Source organism: Hetaerina americana, unplaced genomic scaffold (genome assembly GCF_022747635.1).
Source record: "Hetaerina americana unplaced genomic scaffold, ioHetAmer1.1.p SCAF_4, whole genome shotgun sequence".
NCBI lineage: Eukaryota > Metazoa > Arthropoda > Insecta > Odonata > Calopterygidae > Hetaerina > Hetaerina americana.
Window position 1 is genome coordinate 18646817 of NW_027286985.1, and position 26837 is coordinate 18673653.

The following is a 26837-nucleotide window of genomic DNA, read 5'->3' on the forward strand; positions in this document are numbered from 1 at the left end:
TGATGGTCTATGATTATTAAGAACTCCGCTGAACAAAAATATAAATAGGTGAAATTTTAAGAGAGTTATAGGATGAAATGAAAATATGGTAGTGATTTCAGATAGTTTCCAGGTAGAAATAAAATGGTAACTCGATGTGCAGCTTTTTATAAGGCTAAAATCTATATATTAACTTAAGGAAAGAAAATATACAAGTTTATTTATCTCCATAACTACCACTCAAGAAATTAGGAAATGAGACCATTAGGTCAATTCTCAGGAATACAAAGTCATGAAAAATAAAGTTGAAGTAAGAGCCAATGTTGGAAGCAATGATATGACAGTCAACCCTTCTCTATGAAAAAATCCTAAGTGAGTAATTATTTTGATTTTATTACTACAGTAACTAACTACTCATGATATCATTACAAACCATGCCCTCAATTTAAATGAATTTGATTTTTTGTTTCATTCCATACTCTATGGTTGATTATTACCTGGCTGATGCAATTTTCATTCCCTGGTTAGTTTTATGGCATAGCTGATTGCATACCATTTGTGTAACTGCAAATACTATTTTGGTTCAATTTTTTTTCTAAACCGTGAATAATTCTTTCTGGAGGGACGCTGAATTTTGTATCTACATCAATTTACTTTGTTTCCCATAGTGCTTTCTCATGTCTATATCACTGAACCCTATCTCTTGAAATCTCATTTCTTATATGCATAAATGTATGCTGGTATAATGGCCAAATGTCTAAATCATAACATTCTACTGGTATTCCTTAGTCATCATCTAAATCTGTTTACTTCATTATCTATGAAAGAGGGATTTTTCCTCTTTTGCTTCCTAGCAATTCCTCCTACCTCCTGACCAGCATGCCTTTCTCCATATTCTCACATCGATTGATTCTCTACCAGACTAATGTTATTAATTCAATGTACTTATTTCACTATAACCCTGGGGTCAAATACTTCAACTGCCTTCTCTTCTAGCTGCCTAATTCTCTCCCCTGTAATCCATGTTTTCATAATCAATGTTATTGAATCCTTCAATATCTTTGACTGCTTTTATTCCCTTACCATCATGTAAGCATAGTAGGCTTTCATCTTTGTTTTAGGTAAAGCTTCCATGATCCAATTTCATTCTCTCTTTACATACTTTATTAATGCTACTGAATTTTTAAATATTTTCCATTTCCATCAAAAATTATATTTGAATGTATCTGCATTCAGTCATGAGAAACTTTTCTAATGTATGATACTGTGCCTAAATATATGTTAACCATGATAAGTACTCTAATTAATATCCCTGTATCACCCATCAATTTACATGTATTTATACCTGTGATGGTGTTTGAGCCGTGTGATAGTCAATATTAAATCCTTTCTCCTGTAGAACTCTGTTTTCTCATCGTGACTATTACTTATTGCTACAATGCACTCCTGTTACATATAGATAGTAGGTACGTAATGCATATTATTTAAAGATAAATTTGATTTGGTGCATTGGTAGCAAATTATGCCAAAATTATGTATTCCTCAATTATGCAATGGGCTACAAGTTGAAACAGCATACCACACCCATGGTGCCCACAATGGGTTCTGAACAGGAAAAAGAAAATATTTGCGCTGATTGATTCTAAGTTTAGTTTTTTAAGTTAAATGAATAATTGCAAAAAGTATACATCTAAGGTAACTATATATAGCTCATCTAATGGCATATAGCCCTATGCTCACTGAAAACTGATACAAAAAAGTTCACTTGGCTTATTGTATTTGCTGGACTTAAGAGAGTTTTGCTTCCTATAAACGAAAAATCTACTCTTAAACACCATACCTACATGCCACAATCGAGCTTCAAATACATGTGGAACATTTTCATGTAGTAATATTTTACAGTACAACACTATTTTATTCTAATCTGTATGCTTGCCTATCAAAAATGTTAGGCTTACAAGCATGTCTATTTTATGTGAACACATGCATGTATCATTTATACATACATTTTTTCCTTAGTTTGACAATCATTGTATGAAATTAAAGATATACAGATTTTCTTTCTTATCATTAACCAGCAACTTAAAAGATGGATTCCATTCATCAAAGCTGTAAGTCCTGGTAATTTGTACATACAGTCTTCTGATGATGATTAATGGTGCAGCACTAGTTAGCTACATTACACACAATGAAAATTTAAGTCTTACATAAAACTTTCGACAGCAATTGCCAGAAGATTAATAGCTTATCGAAATATCCCCCTGGTGGCAGGGACAGAATTTCCAATTTCGGTACCCTGCTGCTCTTCCAGTTAAAGTTGGTTTTTAATGGACTCTGACTAATGGATGAATGAATACTAAGTTGGGGAGATGAAATCAATTTTTTCTGGCTGGATTTGTCCTAAGACACAATTTGTCAATTGATTTCAGTATAATCCATGAAAAATATTTGAGAACTCAATATTTAAACTTGCCTCTGAAGTTTTGCTTTTTGAAAATTCGGGCAAAAATTACCTCCAACTCAAATATTAAGAATGGGATACTTAATGCACTTGAATATTCACTCACAGATGTCTCAAGTCTTGTTAGCTAATACACACTTATGAAGAGATGCCAGAAAAAATATTGCAAGGTGTTATATATAACTGAGAAGTGTGTTGGCAATTAAAAAGAAATTGAAACCTGTTCCGTCACTGTGATCATAGAAGACATTGAATCCAGTGATGAATATCCCTCTTGCGAAGAGGCATCAATGCTCCTATGAGTGGGGGTTTAATACATCTCCAAGGATGGGTGGAATATTATTTACATTGTCATGAGAGACCCATGAATTTACTCCAATTTAGATACTCTAAATTAAAGCAGAAGCATGCCATCACCTTGACTCGCTCACAAAACTACCCGAGTCTTGTAAAGCTCCCTTTCCTTGATGTACTGATCCAGAGGAAGGATGATGGACGTCTGGGCCACAGTGTCTACCACAAACCCACTCACACCGACCTGTATTTGAACGGCAACAGCCACCATCATCCTTCGCAACGGAGTGTCGTGTTGTCTTCCCTTATTCATCGGGCAAAAGGGATTTCCAACGAAGAAAGCTTTCCGGGGGAAATAAGGCATCTAAAGAAGACTTTCCTGCAGAATGGCTACGAAGACCGTGAAATATCCGTGGCCCTTAAAAGGTCCCTGGAGAACCGTGTAAACCAAACACCCGACGACAAACCTATCACCAAGGCCCTTCTGCCATACGTCTCCACGATCTCTGGAAAAATCTTCTGAATATTAAGGAGATTTGACATCGGGACAATCCACAAACCACCAAATAAGTTAAAGAGCACAGCTGGTTATCATCCACATCATTATGATAAACTTTTGAAATAGGAATTATAAACTTGGGAGTACTTTTTGAAATCCAGCCTCCATAAAACAGAATTTTGCTGCAGCTGACCAGGGCGATGAGGAGTCAAAACTTTTATTTGACGTTGTCTGACCAAATGCAATACATATTTGGAATAGGCAAATCAACAACAGTTTTCTTACAGAAACTAAAATAACTTTTTATTGTATATTTACAAGGGTATATATTTACAAAATAGCCATTTTGAAAGACCCACACAAGTCAGTTTGCAAGAAGTCAAATGTAATCACACCATTCACATAATGTACTTTTACAAATAAAATGTACATATTAATATCTCCTGAACTGCTTTTTGAATTTCTCATAGTGGTAATCATCGGTTGCTTTTTCCCCTGCCACTCTTACTCTTCTTGGTCTGTCAAGAGGTTCTGAACCAACCACAACCAGCTTTTTAGGATCTTGATTTTTAGACTTCTTTGCTGGAGGGCCAGATTCTTCAATGTTAACTGAATTAAAAATAATTATGGTCAGGAACATAAACTCCCATACATCAACATTTAGTTTGTATTAAACTATATCTTTGTACTTACATCTGTTATGTTGAACAAAATTCACCGCCATGTTAGTGGGAACAAATTGGGATGGTCCATCCTTCTTACTATGCCGTTCCCACAGTAACTTTAATTTTGCCTCTTCAGTTGCCTCAATGTTTCTTATTTTTGCACTGAAAAGATAATATGTTCCCATTTTAAATTTAATTGACATTCAAACCTCACCAGCAACAAAATCCTTCGACAAGATAACATTTAAAAATTTCAAGGTGCTTCAAATCATGTAAGTATAGCAGAGTAATTCTCAACCATTCATCATTCATGCTTTAAATCAGAAAACATAACATGGAGGGGGATTCCATTATTTTTTCATGAGTGCTTATGTTGGGAACAGTCTTAGGAGCCTAAATTATTTGATTATTATTGATGGTAGACATAACATGGAGGGGGATTCCATTATTTTTTCATGAGTGCTTATGTTGGGAACAGTCTTAGGAGCCTAAATTATTTGATTATTATTGATGGTAGACTACCAGTTGGGGGAGGTTTTTCTGAACTGACTACTGCTATACCTTAATTACCACAACATGATCCTCAAAACTACAATAAACCCTCTTCCTCTTCTCGTTCTGTCCAAAAAAGCTATGTGCGTGTATATTGTTCTTGTTAATCACAAATGGCACACTGTATTATGATAATTTCCATTTATTTGTAAAAAATTTCCGGAAGTCAAAAAAGATAAGTGCATATGTATACAATAGTGCCTAGAAATATGCATTATTGTAATTATTTATTTTAAAATGCTAAGTTCAATACAGGGTTTTCAATAAGTAACAAACATACCATTTATAAGACAACATTTTCCATGTTTCCTAAGAGGAACACTAGTGACTTCAATGTGAATTTTTGAGAATAAATAAAAAAGGTAGTATAAATATGATTATCAAAAATAAAATAATTTTCTCGCAAATTTTCACAACATGCAATTCTTTGGCAGCTACAAATTGCTTTTAGTGATATTTTTATTATGTGCATAGAAATACTACACTACAAGTACTTATGCAAAGCAAACCTATGATTTTCTTCCCCATGTAGATCTTCCCTTTTAATATCTAATAGGTTATTAAAACAGTATAAAATCCCTCCATTCAATCACTATAACTTAACTTTCAATAGCACTCGTGAAGGATTCTCGGGTCTTCCACCGGGTCAAGACCCGAGAATCCTTCACGAATCAAATACGCCGGGAAAGCACCAGATCTTATTTCAATAGCACTGTTTCATGATCATTAAATTATAACTATTTTCATCTATTTTCCATTACCAGTTAATGCAATAATTCATTTTTTAAATTATTTTTTTCCCCATAATTATTACTAAATGAACTTTCTAACTAGTTTAAAAATGCTACTTCTGGAAAATCTAAATGAAAATTTTTAACCCTAAACTGCTTAAATCCGACATGTGACTGGACTACTCTCAATGGTACAGATTTGGGGCATGGATGGATAACCACAGATATTTTAAAGTCCAAAAACAGTTTAAAAACACGTGTCACAAATTAACAAAGGAAAAGTGTCAGAATACTGTCATCAATAAAGTAGTATTTTCCAAAAACACTAAACTCTTAACAAAGAGTTAATTTCAAAGAATGGTAATGGTTTCATCCATTATCATGAAATTTCCTTTTACAACCATGAAAACTTAGCTTAAGTTTTTCATACAGTAGCATATTCAGAACAGGAACTTGTAAAACAAACATTTACCAAATTTTTCTTAAAATTAATCAATGGTAAGAACATGCCGGTAGGAATGAGCTGTAGGAGAATTATAATACTAAATGTGGCCACCCTCCCCGATAGAGTATCTACCTCTACCCCGTCCAAACTACCAGCTTCAAAATATCTTATCCTGCCGGCCCCCTCTGTCCCAAAAACCTAGGTATGCTGTGGAATGTCCCTCCACCAACAGACAGCATTGGTGCTCATTAGTAAAACTGCCAGAACAACTTAATATGCTCGTTATGTGGATATTACTTACTCTATTCCCAAATCTACTTCCGGTATTCCACTCAACATTTGATTAGAAAGCATTTCTTCGGAGCGTTGTGTTGAAGAAGCTCTCAAGTGGTCTGGTACAGATTGCAGAGCGGCCTCTTCAGGAGAAAGATATTTTGATGCCTCATTTAACTCCACTTCTCCTTCTCCAGTAGATTTCCTTTGACCTTTACGTTTTGACAGTTGTTCTTCAATATACTTCATCCTGTAAACAAGCAGACATGAAGACTTTTGACCAAATAACACGTTTTCAATGCCTTACATCGATAAATATCTTTACAGGACGACCAACCTTAACTCTACAATAACAAAACACCGTCATGTTTTTACTTACATCTCTTCATCTTCATCCCGAGTATTTGTTTCTGCAGAAAATTGAGTACCAATACCTGTATCATATGCATCATCATTTCGTTTAATTTTGCCACTTTTAAGGGCACCCATGTCAATCATGCCACCAGTTTTGGTTTTGAAAGGGTCATTCTGAAATTTTATTGATAATAAAAGGGTAATAAAAATAAGCATTAAGACATGCTGATTGCAACTAGAGATTATACTGTCCCTATTTTCGGAGAGATGACGAGCATTCTCTCCGTTTGAAATAAAAGAGTTTATATAAAATTTACCGTAAAATCATTCCACTTACAACTGATATTTCCTCCTCGACTGATACTTTCTTTCCAAGAGCCAATCCTACTATGCTGACACCATTTGGCCGCCTCCTAAGCTTCTGTAGCGATTTCATTTCTTCTAACTTGCACCTAAACCACATATTTAAAAAAATAATACATGTTACTTGAATATTAGGATTGGCAATTAATATAGCTCCAGCGACATACCTCATATTACTGATGGTTGAACGGTAAATGGTAGAAAAAATTAAATTACATAATTAGTTTACGCTAAACTTTGATCAAACTTCCATTGACATAAACAAATAAAGAAAGAGTCCCTATTGCCACAATTACTGTTCCCCACAACTCCAAGGGACTTCTTATAATGAATGGAAAAATGATTAACGTTCGTTCACTAACGCCAAATAGTAGCCCTTACGTAGAAAAATATTTAGCATCCAGACACTAGAATTAAACAGTACACAAGAGTGAGTAAAAAATACCTCACATCTTCTTCATTTTCACCAGCTTCTTCTTCATCCGAAGATACTTCACGTTTCCTTAATGGTTTTTTGAAGGTCTTTTTCTTAAAACTTATCTTCTCTTCCTCCGTCATGTCTGTACACGATTCAACACACTTCACAGTTCAATATATCAGAGAGAAATTAAATATTATCAATGCAGGAATGAAGATAATTCCAGAAAGAAAAAATAACAAACAAATCTAAATTTTCAACACCTTCGATAACTAGTACGTTGAGTTCATGAATTTCTCATAACACAAACAATTGCATTGCATCATGGGTATCACATTAAAGTTTACTTCGCGCGAGAAATCAAAACAAGCTGAGTGAACCGAGGAGGAAGTGAAAAACTGACTATCGATCCGTGTTGTTTTGGTGTTTGTTGGATATCTTGATCATTTTACGTAAGTATTGTTGATTTATCGGTATCCGATTATAATTGTAGTCAAACTGCAAGAGTTTAATTCAGAAATAACGTGAAAACCATTCATAAATACTTTATTCCACCGATCAGGCTGCCATGTTGAATTTCCTCAATGGGTGATACTGAATATTTAACTGTAACGACGTTGTTGATGGTGAATTTCTCTAATAACTGACATTTTATAAAAAATTTTAACATCAGTATCCAATATTTGTATTTTTCTCTCATCAATGTATTGACTTGGTTCGAGAAAGCCTTTCCTGTTGGCGCTCTTACAACCTAATGTATGATAACGGGGTGATACAATTATTGAGGTGTTTTTCAAGAATAGTATGGGTTTAGGTTTAGCTTTTAGTTTCTCGAACAACTGGCATTAATGTTAAGGTAATGTTACCCATGCCGTCAATGTAGCGCTTCTTTTTCGCGTTACATACGCATTCGGCTTGGATGGGCGTTTTAAACTCTGAATCTTGTATAGTTGCCGCATTATTCAATTAATATAAAACGTGTATGATTGTTGTAGGCATATGGCAAGAGGTGATGTGAATGGAATGCTTACCGTTGCTGGCCGTCCGAAGAGCCTTGGGGGCTCGCCTAGATCCGCAGCCCCAGTGTCGGAACGTCAGCAGCTAGCACTGGTGATGCAGATGACAGGAAATGGACAGTCAGGTATAAATCTATTTTTAGTTATTTTTTTAACAAACAACACTGCTCTCTTTTTTTAAACTAAACTCGTAGCATGAATAATTCAAATTTCATCATGATGGAGTTATGTGTTCTCATTTTATCAAGACGGTATTTTGCATACCATTCGTTCATTTCGGGATAATTTACATGTGGTGGTCCGCTTGACATTACTTTCTCAAGTAGTTTTATTTGTGATTCCCCCCGGTGTTCTCCTGCCTTACTGTTGGGTTGTAATTGTTATTTTACTTAGACCCACAAAGTTGTACTCTTAATTCAAGAGATGGAGCCTCTGTGAAAGGCGTTTCAGTTATTAATAGAAACAGTAGTGCTTGATATTAAAAGTCAATGATTTCTGTATTGTTGTTATTGTTGTACAATCTCCTGGAGTTTACATTGAATGTCGTATCTATTTATTGTCATTGAAAACATTTATTGGCAATAAAACCTTCGCTTAATGGATACGAACTCGCATCAAGTCATGAAACTCGCCTTATGTGCTCGAACTATTGAAATTTTTATTGTTTCAATACATGTATCGGCAATATTAGATGCAAAAAGGTTAAGTTGCGCGAAGGCGCGAAAGGTGAACATTTTTGCTTTCCTGGGCAGAGAGACGAATTTTGAGTGGTGGCCATTTCTTTCATTATATATTCAATACGAAGTATACGCTTGTGTGTTCAATTAGTGGCGTGAACATTTTTTTGATGACATGTCGACTGCGAAGAATTTCCGCGTCAACTTTTTTCCAACAGCAATAAATTTGCTGAGGCAATGTGTATGCGGTGAACCAATGCGTTGTTCGCAAATTGCTGCAAAAGATAGTAACTGCCCACTTCTAATTTTGGCGACTTGAATTTTTTATGGTGATTTTCTCGTTTTACCTTCATTTCAATTTATTAAAGGCGACATGGACGTTGGTGCATCAGAAATCTAAATAAAATTTATTTAGGAATTTAACTTTTCATAATACTTATACATATTTGATACGTCACCAGTATTCAAACCTTTTATTTATGCATTATATTTATGATACCTATTATACTCATTAACTGTTGTGTATATGAGTCGCGGAACCTCCAAATTATGATCAGTAGTGTCGCGCTCTTTGCCTATTTCAGGAATTTGTTCATCCTCAATGATTACTTTTTTGAAAGTGAAACTAACACATTCAGTTTGCATTAATTAGAAGTTGCCATGAAAAAGCAGTGTATATAACGTACCCCTACATTAGTATTCACGTTGTACAGGCACACATTTGTTTTGGTTGTTTGAGTGCAGCGTTCAATGCCTGCCTAACCTACAATTGAAGTCCCACCTGTCATTGAAACAAATACTTCTTGTTAACCCCGGCCGACTCGGAGGTGGTTTCATTTGGAGTTTTATGGAGACTACCTGGTTGATTTAGGAGCATATTACTTCAAGACTACCATCATACCAGATTAATATTTGCTTATTGTAGTCACAAAATACAACTCCTGCCAAAAGTATTAATTGGAATGGTCTAATTTATAGTCTGTTCTCTGTAAGAAATAATGTTATGAAGATTTTTATTTTTATTCTAATATTTAAACTTTAATTTCCACTATAGATTATTAGATGTCTTGTTGGAGTTTGGCCAAATGCGGTGGACATTTCAAAAGATATTGGTATAAAATGCTTTCTCTTGATCCTTAATTTCCTTTTTTAATTTGTAAAATGAACCTTGGCCACTTGATTTGAGTGATTTGATAAGGATGATTAAGGAATTTAATATAATGATCAATATGCCAATTAATTAAATGTATTCTTGCTTGAGATGTGAATGTGATTGAAAACTTTCCACTTAATTTTACATATTTTTCATAAAGTAAAAATGCAGCTGGGTTTACTTTGCCAATAATTTTCCCTAACCTCTGCTGCTTGAACAATTCATCTTTGGCAAGGAAACATGAAATTTAAATTACAACATGTGACATATAATAATTTTAGAATGATATCTTAGAGTAATCTAGGTGGCATGATTTTTCAAAGGCCAAAATGGCAAAATTTTTCATGCTACTTTAGTGCCATGTGGGAAGCAGTTCAATTGGAGTACACTGTCAACTTCATGGACCCCTTAGTGTCTTCCATGAAGACTAAGTAAACATCAATGTTCGGTTTCTCTAAACCATTTCCACATTCCATGAATATCCTACATCTATTACCTAAACTTAAAGCCAATACTGTTTTCCACGCATTGGTATATAATTTTTAAAATTAACTGTCAGTTGCTTTTAAAAATTTTACTTCCTGTTGTCTTTTTACTACTGAATTTGCCATTATTACCACCAGTATGTGAGCATGGGATGTATAAAAAGGTTGCATTTTTTATTATGGGCATATTATTTTTTATGAAAAATAGTGAAGGCCAAATAAATGTTATATTTAACTATAGGTATCATTTACTTCAATTGAGGGTCAACGACAATGGGCAACGAAAATAATAGTTATCATCAATTTCACCTGGGTGACCAAAAAGAGATAATATATACCTATTTTCTGCTATGCAATACACATACATACTTTATACATGTATATACAAATTGCTAACTTTTATACATTATATAGAAGGCTGAAAGCTCAAACAATGTACATTGTGATTGTCCTTTTAAGTGTTATCTATTTTATTTGTGTTCCATTCTGCCATCCAAATATTATGCTGCTCGTGGGAGTGTTTCTATATCATCGATATATATATATATTTATATTGTGTGTGTGTGCATATGTGTGTGTATATATATATATATATATATATATGTATGTATATGTATAAAATATATATATACACACACACACACTCTTATGTGTGTGTACATACATTCAAACACAAATACCCACCATATGACGAACATTCACTCATTCACATGGAAATATATGAGGAAAAGGGATAGGAACACTCGTAAAAGATGAACACAAGAGCTGTGGAAAAGGCAGAATTGAGCAGGTCCGAAGGGCAAAAATATTTCCTTGATGCTATAACCACTTGAGCCATCAAGGAAATGTTATTTACACTGAAATATGTGGGTGGTTAATGCAATCAAGTGCCCTGTTTCTTTGGCCAGGAGATGGTGTTACGGAGCTGTTTTACCCACCAAAGAATTTTTTTCACCTTTTGTATCTTCCACTTGTTGGGCCTATGCACTAGCCATTGAGCTATCAAGGAAATGGAAATTGCAGTGAAGTCTGCAAGGGATTAATACAATCACACACACACACACATGTATGTGTGTACCTAGATAAGGAGAAATGGTAGTGCAGCGATAGAGCATTAGACTACTGAACGGAGGGTCCAGGTTTGATTTTTGGGCCTTAGGACTCCCAAAGCTCTAATTTGAGCTTGGTTTTTCATTTACCAGTCTTGTCAATGTCTTTCTGCGAAACCAAAGCCAACACAGGGAAAGGAACTGACCCCCTATCTTGATGTGTGAATTTTGCATGCTGTTGAGCATGAGTTTAATATTGGCTGAAGTCTACCATCACCCACCAAACCGACCTTTGGGTTGATTACACTGTTCAGGATTTTATATGTTGATATTGAAATGACTCATATTTAAGGATCAAACTCTAATGTACTGTTTGATATTCCTTGGTGCAGTAATTGAGAGACATGGGAGGAGTGGACAGAAATTTAATTTAGAATGACATTAAAGAATTATTTGTTCTGATGGTGATATATTGTGCATGTGCAGAAACAAACCTATTTTCTACTTATTTTATGCACTTGTAATTAATAAGGAGAATTTCTAAGTTCAGTATTTTTTCACTTCATGAAAATTTAATTTGTCAGTTTTATTTGTCTATTTAATGTTAGGGTTTTTTTAAATTTATGAGTTACAGCATGGTTTTTATGTAATTTTTGTATTTAGTTGTATTATTCATTTTATTACTTGTTTAAATCTCTACTTTTATTTATAAATATTTTTATTCAGTGTCTTATGTTGAAATCTTGAATCTATGGCCATTATTTCTCCTTGAGATATAATTTAATGGCTCCCTAAATGAACCAGCTAATTCACAAATGAAATATATTTGTTTAAACTTTGTCTAGTCAATATAAATGTGATTGCACTTATTTACCATGCTTTACTCATGCTTATTATCATCCCATTTTTCTAAATATGGCACAGTAATAATGATCCATAGTGAAAGAGGTATTCTGTGAGTAACATTTATTCCTCAGGGATCATTTGAGCTGTTTTTTCAATCTCTTGAACTTATCGATGGTTTCAGGCTTGCCCAACCCCCCCCCCCTCCCCCACCATCCTCCTCCCCAGCCCCCCCCCTTTTTTATCTTTCCTCCCCCCCTTTTCCCCCCCCCCCCCCGGTCTAAGGGTATATATATGTTGGTCGCCTGTATGTCTGCACCTGAAGCTGACGTTGTACGTCGAAACCCGGGTCGTGTGTTTGTGAAATAAATCTGTAGAATTACAAAGTATTATTTTATCCACTTAAGAATCTCTTGAATCAGCAAGCCACTCCATTTCAGCCAATCATTTCATAAATTAATGGCCAACCCAATTGTTTTATTGTAATAAATAATAACATAAAATTAAGGAGTGTCAAAGCAGTAAAATCCTTTTAAATTGTATGGTAATTTTTATACTCATTCTATTAAGCTTGTTTCTTTTATCTCCTGGCATATTTTTCTGATTGGTTTCCACTCAACCTTTAAGCATCCTTTGAGTCATCATTAATATTTCATTCCCATAATTGTTTCACTGCAGTTAAATATATGTTTGTATATGTGTGGGTTATACAAAATCTCGCATTTGTAAATAATAAATCAAACAAGGGAGCGAGATAGCATTAGCCAATATAATATAGTCAGGCATAAAAATGGACACACACATACCATACAGACACACTATTTTTTCATCCGAACTCCCTTGATAAATTCCTCCCTAACCTACACCATTCCTTCCTCGGATAAGAATACTCTAAACCCACCCTCAACATAATAATACATGAACATGCATTTACTCCCAAACCTTCCTCCACTACAAACACCTACCAATTTTCAACTTGGACCACCTACATCCCTAACTGAAGAGTCTATGAGATCCATCCTAAAACGTTTCCACCCATCCTCAAGAACCATAGTTCCGTAACAAGACCTTTATCCCAAATGCCCCTGGGTTACATTCAAATTTTTCACCACCCTATCCTCACACCTTATTCTATGTCCTCAATGAGTCCACTTATTAAATCCGCACCGTCCCAAGGTCACTCCCATGCCATGCAATAAACCAAGATTCAAAAGGTGTCCTATTTTGTAAACAGAAATCCTGTCCTTCTGTTAATTGCTTTTTAAATCTCTCCCACCCGTCCCTTACTCCTCCTGAAACTCCAGCACTGTAGTTTATCTCCTGAAGTGCCAACATTTCACTGCCTTTTACATTAGTCAGTGGACTACACCCTTTCATATCAGGATTAAAAGCCACCGTGCCTGGTAGAAAAATTCTTCTCTATTAGAGATCCTCCTAATCCTAAAGAATACCTCCCAAATTAATACTCCCTTTGATAAATGTTATAATCTCTTATCTGGCAACATTCCTACCCTCCAAACTCAAGATAATAAAGGATGCATTCATCTGGCTCCTTCATACCAGGAATGAGTAAGGGATAAATATATGGCATTAATTACCTCCATATCCAGATATTGTCATTCCCCCTGGCTCCCAAAATCTTCCATATTAGTCCCACACTTTATAACCTTCTGCTCTAAACCTTTTCTCACCTTCCCCTTTCATCTGGCATCCTCATCCTCCCTTGAAACCTTCTCAATTCCTTCTCTCCCTAGAGGAAGGTGGTCTAGCCACCAAAAATAATTTGTTTTTGTTCGCTGGTGCTATCTCATTTCTCTGTTTAAAATATTATTCACATCTGTGAGACTTTCCTTCAAGATAGATATATATACATTAAAACACTAAATCTTGCCATTTGGCGGTGTTTGTGTGTGTGTGTGTATATATATGTATGTATGTGTGTATATATATATATAATTTTATTATTAGGTAATCTACCAGATAAGGTAGATTTTGGATAGACAAAACTATTAAATAATTATTTCTTAACAAAACAGAATACAGCATCCTACTCTACAAAAAGCCTCCTGTCATCTTTGTGTACTCCCTTCATCCCATCCAACTTCCACATCCTATTCCTTCCTTTTCCTCCTTTGCTTAACATTCTTCCCTCTAATAGTCTTCAACATCCCATTGCTGATCAATATGCATTTCGTCAATTTTTCCTGGCTCTTTATGATTTCTCTCAACTGTCCCATTTCCTTGCCTACCTAACCTAGCACTCCTCTTCATCTCCTCATTTGTGTTCCTTTCGGTCATTGTTACCTTCTCTATTCTCCTCCACATGCAAATTCCAAAAGCCTCCAATCTGTTTCTATAATCCTACTTCAGTGACCAAGTACCCGCACCGCCCATAACTACCCTCCATATCTAAGTTTTAACAAGTCTTTTCTTAACATCCTTACTCAATGTCCCTGTCATCAACTCTGTCCTCCTTGTGAAAGCCTCTCTCCCAAGTGCAATTATTCTCCTTATGTACCAACTATGTTGACCATTTTGGTCCAAAGCACTTCCAAGATACGAAAACTGTCCCACCTGCTCTAGTTTTTGCCCTCCTATTTTAATGTTAAGCTTAACCTTTGTCATTCTGGAAAAACACATAACCTTTGTTTTATTAATATTGATTCTTATCTCATATCTATCGTACTTGAGTTTCCGATTCACTCAGCAATGCTTGCAATCCGTTGGCTGACTGACAAACTAAAGCTTGGTCATCAGCGAACCTAACTGATTTTATGAATTCCCCGCCCACTTTTATTCCTACTTCCAGTTCTTCTCATGCCTCTTAAAGCATTTCGTCCACATGTATGTTGGGCAGCACAGGGGATCATAGGTAACCCTGGCATACCCCTCTTTCTAACACTGCCCATAGAGATTCTCCATTCCCCAGTCACACCCGATCAGTTTGATACGTATATAGTAGATACATACTGCAGAAAGCATCCGGTCCATCCAATGTATTCTTATTTTCTGCAAAATACTCATTAGTTATTCCCAATTCACTCTATCGAACGCCTTATCAAAATCTACGAAAGGGACAAACATGTCCTGATTTTATTCTATATTCCTCTCGATTAGTGATCTCATTACTGCAAAGGTATCACCCATGCCTCTCCCTTTCCGAAACCCAAACTGATCATCCCCTAAGTAATCATTTACCCTACTCTTTATCCTTTTGTCGATGATCCTGAGAACAACTTCAGCTGCTTGGAATCAAACTTACAGTTGTATACTCCTCACATGATGTAGCATTTACCTTTTTCAGAAAAGGAGCTAACCCCGATGTCGCAAAGTCATCTGGCCAGATTCCACAGTTTACATTGTTGCTAAAATGAGTCCATATAGTCACTTCCTCCTACATTTTCCTAAAGCTTTTAGTAGTTCTACAGGAATGTTGTCTACCCCCACAGCCTTGTTTGATTTCATCTCCCTTAATGTCCTTTCTATCTCATCATCAAGTATGCCTGGCCCTAAGCTATCTATATCATGTTCTCTTTCTATGTCTAAGCTTGTTGGCATAAGTTCTTAACCATACAGTTCTTCTCTCTATTCATTCCATCTCTCTTGGATCTTTTCTGTTTCAACTATTATATCTTATCTGACTTATCTCTTACTGTTAATAAAGATCTTAAAATTGTACTTCCGATAGTGATTTAACATTGCTCTATAGTGCACCAATTTCACCCTTCTGCAAACTTCCCATGTCCTTGCACTGCATCTTCTGGCATGCTCTTTTTGCATTATTTGTTGCCCGTCTCAATGTATTATTTAACTCTTTGTACTTCTGCCTAGCTCTGTATTTATTATCTTCCATTTTCTTCTCTAACCTATTTTTCTAATCATCTCATTCATGATCCATGGTTTCATTGTCCTTTTCCCATTAACAGTTCCGATAGTTTCGTTTGCGGCTTTCGATATCCCTTTCTTGATACATTTGCATTTTTCCTCGATAGTATTAAGCTCTTCACCCTCATCTAAAGCCTGCTGATACTCCTTCCTTGTTAATCCAGCTAATTTTTCCACATTCCATTTCCTAACATCCTGCCCCTGCTTAGCTTTTTGAAATGGATGCTACATTTCATAAAAACTAAATTGTGGTCAGAGTCAATATCCTCCCCATTAAGCTGTGCGCATTGATCACACTTTTCCTAAATCTGTGCCTAACCATAATATAATCTAACTGATACCTTTCTCAGTCAACTGGCATTTTCCATGTATACCTACGCCTTTTGTGGTGTCTGAACAAAGTGTTGGTAATGACCAACCCTACCCCTGCATAGTTCAATTGCTTTCCCCCCAGGGTCATATCTCATACCCTAAGCCCCACCTCATTGCCATCTCTTCATCCACCTGCCGTCGGACTCCAAACTATCTAAGTTGACCTCGCTTCCACTTACCTTTTTGCCATATTATGGCACACCCTCACTGGCCCCGTCCACTCTATATTACTCTATAAGTATCACTCCAGGAACCATTATTCTTTCATCTCACCTCACACTGATCTCGAGAAAATTCCTATTTATCCTTTTCCCATTTCTTGCTTTATATTATATAATTTACCTGTCCTCAACATTTTCCTAAGTTCCAATTCTAACTAATTTGGTTTTTGTCTCCTGTGACTTCTGTGCGGCTGGCTGCCTTTGGTTTTGCTTTGCTTTGCAAGGTTTTCATGAGATGATACCTGCAGAAGCCTTGCCTCCCGCATTGCAAGAGAGGACACTCGGCTGATTGGCCCAAGTTGTGTTGTTGCCAGGATTCATACTCTCTATAGTGTCCATCATTGTAGAGGAAGATAGCTTAGGTCCAGGCATACTCAACAATGAGATAGAAAGGGCATTAAGGGAGATGAAACTAAACAAGGCCATGGGGGTGGATAACATTTCCGCGGAACTCTTGAAATGTTTAGGAAAACGTGGGAGGAAGACGCTATATTGGCTGATCCGTAGTATTTATGAGGAGGGAATCTGGCCGGAAGACTTAGTGAGATCAGTTTTAGTTCCTATTCCGAAAAAGGTAAAGGCCACATCATGTGAGGACTATAGGACAATTAGTTTGATATCCCACGCAGCTAAAGTTGTTCTCAGGATCATAAACAAAAGGATAGAGAGTAGGGCAAATGATTACTTAGGGGATGATCAGTTTGGGTTTAGGAAGGGGAGAGGTACGCGTGATGCCATTGCAGTAATGAGATTATTAATCAAGAGGAATATAGAACACAACAGGAGGTATTTGCCTGTTTCGTAGATTTCGAAAAAGCGTTCGATAGAGTTATAGATTATATATATATATATATATATATATATATATATATATATATATATATATATATATATATATCATAAACATAGAGTAAAAAAATACTGAACGACTTAGAAATTCTCCGTATTAATTATAAGGGTGTAAAATAAGTAGAAGATATATTTGTTTCTGCAGATGCACAATATATCACCATCAGAACAACTAATTCCTTAACAATGTCATTCCTAATTAAATTTCTGTCCACCCCTTCCATGTCCCTTAATTACTGTACCAAGGAATATCAAACAGTACATTAGAGTTTGACAGTTATTTCAATATCAGCATATAAAACCTTGAACAGTGTAATCAACCGAAAGCTCGGTTTGGTTGGTGACATGTGACATTACTCAATACTTAGCCCAACAGCATGTGAAAATCATCAGGCTGGGGGGGGGGGGGGCGTCCCCTTCCCTGCGACGGTAATGGTTTCTCAGGAAATTCTAACCAGAATATAATTATTTAAAAATGCAAACTAATTTATCATAAGTAAACATATTGCGACCAGAGTTTAGATGAATTATGTTCTCATCCTTTACATAGCAAGCTTCTGGCACTTCTCAAAATTATTGCTAAGATGTGACGCCATTGAAATGCTGGATATCCATAGAAGAAAAGCCAACTTTTACTGTCCATTTGTTTATGCTTGTGAAAGCTTCAAATCTGATGTTTAAGTTTTGCCAAGCATGTCCAAATTCTTCAGTTACTGAGGCGATATCATTTGCCTTATGACTCGTGCCATTGAAAAACGATTTAAATCGAATTTTGTGATTGTTTCTAATTTTGGTTGAATGTTTCACGTTTAATTTTATCGCCTTATTCCGGACTTCTACCAGCTCTAATGGCGCCTGTAGCTGGCTCGTGGCCATGAAGCATTTGAATGTGTTTTTCCCTCATCGAATGTGATGATATTTTTTAATTGTAAGGAATATTCACTAGCATAGCATGTGTATGGGCCATATATTCATACAAATATAGGGATTCCATGGGTTAACGGCGACGAGGCGATGACAACATACATTCTTTTCCGTCGGCTTGCCTGAATTGGTTTTCATACTGATATGGTTTAATGCTGTACAAGTTGTAATAAAAATTTCCCTCCCGTCAATTTTGGCAGAAAAGTGATGAAATTTTCTTTTCTTCTTGCATCTGCATTCCTTGATTACATTAATTCTTAAATTTCCACAGAACATTCCGCCTGTTGGATTCTCATCGAAATATAAGTGATGGTGCATTATTGAAGAGTAAATATGAATATCATGATGAGTACCTATAAATCCTTTCATACAGATTTTCAGAGACACCTTTCGTCTGGCTACTTCCCTACTTTCAGTCCAAAATTCGAAATTCTCAGCTAGCAACCTCCAGGGGCTTGCTTAACAGCCTACCGGAGCTCCTTGAAACCCGTTTCTTTAACTACGAGTCAGTTTACGAGTCCTTTTAAAATATTCGTCGGACCGGGAAAATATTTAGTAAATCTGATCGGAGGCGCTGTTCCTCCTGTTCGTAGAAAGAGTTTTTTACACTCGTGATGACTATCAGTAATTGTGCCAGAATTAAGCTGGTGTATTTTTCTAATAATGTATTGTAATTAGGTCATTACATAATCTTTGGGGGTTCCAATAAATAATACTTCGACATTTATTCGGAATATTTGTTTTAGAAATATTTAATGTCGAAGCTTCAGGATCATATATTCTTTTTTATATTGTAAATGGCAAGATTTTTCAGCTTTGATAATTTTTATTAAATTCATTGGTTTATTCATCAGCTTGTGCAATGAAAATTAAATCAAAGATTACCGTTTAGTAACTGGTAATATCAACGTGAGTGTACATAGTCAACATGCGAAGTTGAGAGCCATAGTATAATATCCCAAAGCACATTACTTTGTGGACTTTCATTTAAAAAAAGAGAAAGTACATTAGGCCATGGAAAATTCCATGTAACTTTCGTCTATTTTTTACTATTTCTTAATTCAAATATTGTTGCCCCAATGAAAAATGAAATAGGTGAAATTAGAGCTCACCTAATGCTAAAAAACGGCGTATGTAATTCAAGCAATAGTTCACCGGGGCTAGTTACTTTCCCAAGTCCGCTTGCAGCCTCCCAGAAAAATCTGGAACCCGAAAGATCACCCAGCGAAGCTGAGGGTGCCCAGAGGATCCACCCGGAATCCCAAGGGCGCAGTGATGCACCCGCTGAACTACCAAGTTCCCTCAGAATGCTTAAAAGAAGTTTTAAATGAATATATATGTACATGTATACGGCGATGTTCCACGTCAGTCGCGTAATATTCTTCCGGAAGGGAAAGTTTGAACGGCTGTGAAATGGAATGAATAAATTTAAGGTCAAAGAAGACTAACAGTTCTTCGCCCTAAGCTACAAACTAATCTCATCCTCGAAGCGAGTTTAGTACCGAGGCGAATGAAGATTATGCGTGTCGCATTCCCTCCTGACCGCAGCCTACGTGAAAATATACCCGGAATGGATTGAACGGTTCCCCTTTAATGTTCGACTGCGCTTGTATCCCAACGTAGGAGTGACTAATCCTCATGTGTTCAGTATCATGTTCAGAAAACTACCTCGGTTTGTGTATTGAAAATACTTTCTGCGATGTTGGTCATATTATTGCTTCACATTTCCAAGAACTAAAGAGACGCCCTCCTTTCCTCGTCGAAAAATCATGAACAACAAAGATTTTGTTAATGCTTGTAAAATGTTGCATGCCAATAATATTTTATATGCTTCGCGCTCCAATGATTTTCTTGGGCAAATCATTTTTTCCGAATGTTGAACTGCATTGTTTCTTGTCGTGTGCCTTCATTGTCCACCTACATCAGCTAAACACACCTTTGCAAAATCGTTTATACCATCCTGTTTTATCGTGCAAAGAAGTCAATGAAGTTTTTTTATTTAAAATATCGATTTATTTAGACATTGTTTGATTTTGTTTGTAAACCAATTTATAAATTATTGGTAAATTTAAGTTTTTAATAAAATATAATAAAATCAAGTTAAAAATTTTTATTATAAATCGCTATTACGCCAAGTGCTTCCGTACAAGTATACTTAGCACCCCAGAAATAAATTTATTATGCCCAGCGCTACTGAAAATGATTGAGTATTAATTATATTTAATGGATCCTTATGACATGAACAGAGCATTAGATACTGGTTGTTTGTGTGATTGAGTGGACGAAGAATTAATTTCAAGTAATTGATGTTCCAATTACTTTAAATGTAACACGAAATTTACTCTCGGTCACAGATCAGTTGTTCCAGTTGTCGTACGTTACTTCCGAACAAGGGTTAGTCAGTTTTTATATTTTAATACCCTTTTTCATCTCTTAGTTAATTATTTTAACATCCATGGTAATGCATTATGCAGGAATCTCCTGGAAGTTGACTATAAAGATAATTTAAATTGGAAAATGGAGCAACATTTTAGCGCGAAAAATATCGGCCATGATTAGATGCGAATATTTTAGTCAAAGTCCACGCTGTCGGTCGACATTAATTCTTACATTTTTTATTTAATTAAATTAAATTGGCGGCCTTTCATTCAGATCAATATTGATATCATCATATTATTATCACCGATATAACATGTGTTATCACACAAGAAAAGCGATCATATTCTATTTTTTTTATTTACATTAATGATTTAAAAAGAAAATTTTTTTCCTTCGCGATCGAGTTGGGCGAGGGCCTTCGAAAACCGGCTTTAAATCAACCGGGCACCCGACTCGCTTCCGTAAGCAATCGTAAGGCAGCAACTTTTCGAACGGCGTTAATCGATAACACTAGCTACCGCGGTTGAGATCTCGCCCTCCCAATTAATCCAATATCACGTACAGTAAAGTATAGGGAGTAAAGTGGTAAGCTTTCTCTAAGCCATTGTCCTTCTCATTTGAGGTCAGTAGCAATAGGGGCAAAGGGTTTTGAAAATGTACAGATCCTCGTTTCCCTAATTAACACTTAGCAGTCGTTACAGTCAAGAGTAAAGTATACACTATGGTTTTATTTACGCCATGAAAATAACTTTTTTTAAACTACTTTTTAATGCATGTTAAGTGTGTTATTCATCGCTATTATTGGTTATATACTGGCAATAAATGTCTGCCGTTTTTTTAAATAAATATTTTACGATGTAAAGTAAGCTTAAGATGCTACAAATATTAAGCGTAAGATAAATGATATTGTAGCAGCGTCGATATGGGGATTTGACATGCAATAACGATGTGCTGAATTGGTAAGCCTTACAGTATTGACCAAATACATTAATCGAATGCTGAACCGGTAATTCCATTGATAAAATTTGCATACCTATAGTTCGCTACTACCACAGACCTGGGAAGAAACATGACCTACCCAAAGATCTAAATGCAATTAAATCATCTTATTAAACAAATTCTACCAATTCGTGTCCATTTTTGTGGTTTTCGTCAGCACCAATTTCCTCATGTCTTGTTCTAATCGACTGGTTCATCCGGTCATTGCAACCGAATCATCCTCGCGTCATTGAAAAAGTTTATCCCGAAGAGAAATAGAATCACATTGAAACTAACAAAAAATTGAAAAACCCAAGAAATTTTTTTTCGATGTCAGAAGGGGAGATATAGGTTTTGGCTTGAAAATTCCCTGTGGTGAGCTTGCAAAAAAACGTAAATCGCCATAACTTGGATGCTCTTTGCAGCGTCAACGTACCATTCTTTGTTAGTCATCGATCATGGCGATGTTATGTATGCAAAATGACTCTGATCTTTTTATACGATATTTCGGGTAGATTGATGCAAGCATACAATCTCAACCGGTCCTTTGGAATCTATTCTTTGCCAACGATTTTCAAAACTCCTTGAAATCGTGGGACAAGGTTGTTGCCATTGTTGGATGTCTGGTAGTAAAAAGTATGAAAGCATCGTCATTCATTGGTAGTATTAAGGGGAGGCGACCGACAGCTGAGGTCATTTGCGACATGGGGGATCGACAGGAAAGGTTGAAGGGTGTAGAGAAACCTTGCGTCTGCATTAGCCTACTCATAACGTAGGGCAAGGGGTCCGCAGCTTAACGTCCCATCCGACGGACGGCGTACTCACTCCAAAAAGTACCTCAAGTAGGGATCGAGATACCTCTGGAAAATATTCAACACCGTCGGGATTTGAACCCGGGACCTCTGGGTGGGAAGCTAGAACGATAGCCAGCTCACCAATCCCGATCCCCGCCCTGCTTTGGTTTGGGCATGCCGAAGAATAAGTAAAACCTTAAAAACTAAAAAGATACATTTTAAATGCTCTGGCAGTAAAAACCAGACAGTTGAGAGGAAATGTGAGCGAAGAGAATTGAAATGAGGAATATAATGCGTTTCAGGGATAAAAGAGCGTATCTGGAACAGTTTATTTACTTATGTGGATGAGACGAAAGAAGTATGCAGCGGCTGGGCAGAATGGAAGAAATTGATGAAAGACGAGTAGGCAACTATTTTCGTAATTCGATGACGCTATGCCGAAGCACATGATGGCAGTGGTGTAAATATTTTTAGTATTGAGGGAAAATTTTAATTTCCATTATGTCATACAAAAGCCAGATATATCATGCCAGTCATTAACATCCAGTTATGAATTCATTGTTCACTTTTTCTTTTATCATTTAAAGCAACCTTCGTGGAATTTATTTAATTTATAATAATATTCATTAATATTCTGTGGCATATCTACAAGAACTTAATTCTGCTAAGAACAAAAACTTAATATACAATACTAAGTGCCCCTTTTCGTCGCAGCGAAACACATGTATTATATATTGTGGTTAATTTCTGAAATGAAATGATCATTTTCCGAATATGTTAATAGAGGACCTAATAGATATACAATACTACAGGTAGTTATAACATAAGAAACTAGCCAAGTACATTTGCGAATATATTATGAAGCTCTCGTGAAATAATAAAAAAAATAGAATTCTCGGTTTAGTTTTTAACGGAAATATGCAGATTGAAATCGATTTAAAATGCATGTGTCTTTTCTATGGGGAGGGTGTTCCAAAGATTAATTGCTGTTATAGTGAATTATTTTTGAATAATTCACTATAACGTTGTCATTCTATGAGAGGGATAATAGAAAAATGCCATGGAAGCATTAGGGTGGTAGTCCTTTGAAGAAACGGAGACAAAAAAGTTATGATTACAAAGGCAGCACATTGCATAAAATTCAACAGTGTAAATAGAAATAAAACATTACTAATTTGAGCATTAAAGTAGTACAGGAATGAAAACAAGCATATTTTCAATGAAAATCGATCCAAATGAGAGGTATTGAGGATGACTCCCCGTCCCCACCATCAATTCTCCTGACACATATGTTCGCATTTCGAATTCCATGTATATTTCATATTCTTTTCCTTTTAAGAACAAGGGTCCTGGAGAAAAGCACTCAGTTGGGCAATGTGAGGCGTTCGTTCGCATAGATGGGAATATTTAGCGTGTCATGCCCCCCAAGGTCAAATCTGTGCAGGTCGCACTTAACCCGGCGGCCCTTTATTAAATCAGATACATTTCCGTGTCTAAGGAAGCGTTTGGCCAACAGGGACCAACTTGTCGTTTTTGTCACAGGACATAGTCCACAGACTATGGGAGTAATCAATCTTATCAGTGGTTGACTGAATTCCCAGAGCAACACCCAATTGACAGTATATTTGATTTCACCGTCTTAAAAGAGAACACCATGGGTCTCAACCTCATTTGTATAGCCATTACTGTTCTATTTTATTAACACGATATCATACATTGATTGTGTTCTTTTTAAGGCCACCTCTACTTCATCACACACGTTGTATATCTTGCCGTAAACATTGGCGATTGCCTCGTTAAGAGTTTCGACAGCTTTAGTCTGTGCCGGAATTGCATCTTGCCAGGTATTCAGTGTGTTATTTATCTCGCTCAGCTCACATTTCAAGGAAAACTCCATCACGCGAAGTTCTTTGATCATCTAAGAGAAGTATTAGACGATTGAGTTTCAGATTATTTAATGACTGGGGTTTCGTTACCTCGGTTCGCATGTGATACAGAAATTCAGGTGTAGCATTTCCAGTATTGTTGTAGCTGCTCCAGAGCATTTAATTCTTTCTCTTGTAGTGAGATACACTGTAGGTGAAAGATTAAATGGTAGCGACTGCCTTCAACATGCATCTGACTTCGCCTGCGCCCACCACATTTAGCGCAGTTGCTCGTCATCGCGGGCAAGCGCAAGCATAATACGTCCGTTCACCTTGAAAGCTGACTGAAATCTGATTAATACCCATGATATGATAATGTATAAGCTTACAAATCTCGTGCAGTGGGTGGAAATCTAATACGTATTGCAAAGCGTTTTGTTTATCCTTTCATTGTACTGAAAGAACGAGGAATCACTAAAATTTAGGCCGTACGTAATATGGGATCATGTAACTTTATAATTTTAATGGCAGAGTTACATTTTCTACGTACACTAAAATAAAATTAATTGGTTTACTGAAGTAGTCAAAAATAATTCCAGTTTTCAAAGGTAATGAAAACGAACGTAACGCGTTATTTTTCAGTTTCGTTCACTTTTACGTATTAATAATTCATATCAAATCCTTTTCAACACAATTATATGATATAACTTAATAAGTATATTTAAAAATCACCAATTAATATAGTATTTTATCGTGTACGTATCCCCGTAAAAATGAGACAATTTTAAAAGATAATCAAGTTCATGATTTTAATGGGCATACTCATTCCGTTTCATCAATCTATGGTTAATTTTGGTGTGATTTGCTCTACATTCAATGGTATTGCAACGTAACGGGTTCCTTAATAAGAATCAACGGAATCAGGAATAAATGTAAATGTGATGAAAAGGACAAAGAGAAATTTTATCTTTCGCTTGTTAGGCCTCATTTAGAATATGTTACTAGTGCTATAAGGGATCCTCACGAAGTTGGATTGATTACCGAATTGGAACGCGTGCAGCGTAGAGGAGCTAGATTTGTATAACGTATCCAAATTATTAGATGAGCTAGACAGGGAAATACTCACGGAGCTAAGGTTAAAATACAGATTAAATTTCTTCCATAAATTGAAAGGATAACTCTTTAGTTGAAAATGTATTATTACCCCTATCGTACTACGGTAGGAGAGAAATGGCAGTAAAATTGGAGATATTAAGTGTAAAACAAATAGATAGAGAGATGAAGAGATAAGTCCCTCTTCATCTGTGGAAAAGTACGAGTCTTTCTTTCTATTTCAATAATGGTAATCTACCGGTTAAGGTAGGTTTTTGGATGGACACAACTACCAAACAAACATTTTATTACTCCTAACAAAAGACAAAATCCGTCATCCTACTCTATATCAGGTCCCCCTTCATCTCTGAGTACTTCCTTCAACCCGTCCTACCTCCCTATCCTGTTCCTTCCCTTTCCTCATTTGCCTAACATTCTCTCCTATATAACAGTCTTCAATATCCCACTGCCGATCAATATGCCCTTCATTCTTTTTTCCTGCCTCCATAGGATTTCTCCCAGCAAACCCCTCTCTTCACCCATGATACTAAGTACTTCCTCATTTTTTTCTTCTCTGTCCATTTCACCTTCTCCATTTTTCTCCACACCCACATTTCAAAAGCCTCCAATCTACGTCTATCCTCCTGCTTCAATGACCACGTTTCCGCACCGTACATAGCTACGCTCCATATAAAAGTTTTTACGAGTCTTTTTTTAACATCCTTACTCAACGTCCCTGTCATCAACTCCCTCCACCTTGTGAAAGCCTCTTTGCCTAACACAATTAATTCTTCTCCTTACCTCCTTACTACTTTGACCGTGTTGGTCCAAAACACTTCCGAGATACGTAAACTGTTCTACCTGCTCCAGTTTTTGCCCTCCTATTTTAATTTTTAGCCTAGCCTTTTTCTTTCTAGAAAATCGCATTACCTTTGTTTTATTAATATTGATTCTCATCCCATATCCGTCGCACTGAATTTCCCATTCACTCAGTAATGCTTGCAATCCGTTGGCTGACTGACAAATTAAAGCTTGGTCAGCAGCAAACCTAAGTGATTTTACGTATTCCGTTCTGACTTTCATTCCTATCTCCAGTTCTTCCCATGCCTCTTTAATCATTTCCTCCACGTTAAGTTTGGACAGCAGCAGTGATAATGGGCAACCCTGCCTTAAACCTCTTCCCAGCACTGTTCGTCCGGACTCCCCATTCCCTATTCGTAC

General features: G+C 36.2%; 2 protein-coding genes across 3 annotated transcripts in view; one reads left to right on the forward strand and one right to left on the reverse strand.

Annotated features, from left to right (window-relative positions):
* Nucleotides 1–3513: 3513 nt before the first annotated feature.
* On the reverse strand, nt 3514–8419 carry LOC139692570 (splicing factor C9orf78). 2 transcript variants are annotated; one of them, XM_071590814.1, is made up of 8 exons: nt 8315–8419; nt 8066–8141; nt 7062–7195; nt 6591–6705; nt 6279–6427; nt 5928–6149; nt 3927–4060; nt 3514–3842 (listed from the first exon to the last, which is right to left on the reverse strand). In XM_071590814.1, the coding sequence occupies exons 3-8, from the start codon at nt 7172–7174 to the stop codon at nt 3667–3669; spliced, it is 909 nt and encodes a 302-aa protein (XP_071446915.1). In that variant the 5' UTR covers nt 7175–7195; nt 8066–8141; nt 8315–8419; the 3' UTR covers nt 3514–3666. The 2 variants fall into 2 exon arrangements, with proteins under 2 accessions (XP_071446915.1, XP_071446916.1); XM_071590815.1 differs by lacking the exons at nt 8066–8141; nt 8315–8419 and adding an exon at nt 7298–7322.
* The window catches only part of LOC139692568 (ankyrin repeat domain-containing protein 11), a 59515-nt gene continuing 40707 nt past the window's right edge, over nt 8030–26837 (forward strand). The window contains exon 1 of the mRNA XM_071590811.1: nt 8030–8175. Within this exon, the coding sequence (XP_071446912.1) occupies nt 8034–8175 (142 nt within the window). The 5' untranslated portion in view covers nt 8030–8033. The remainder of the gene's footprint in view (nt 8176–26837) is intronic.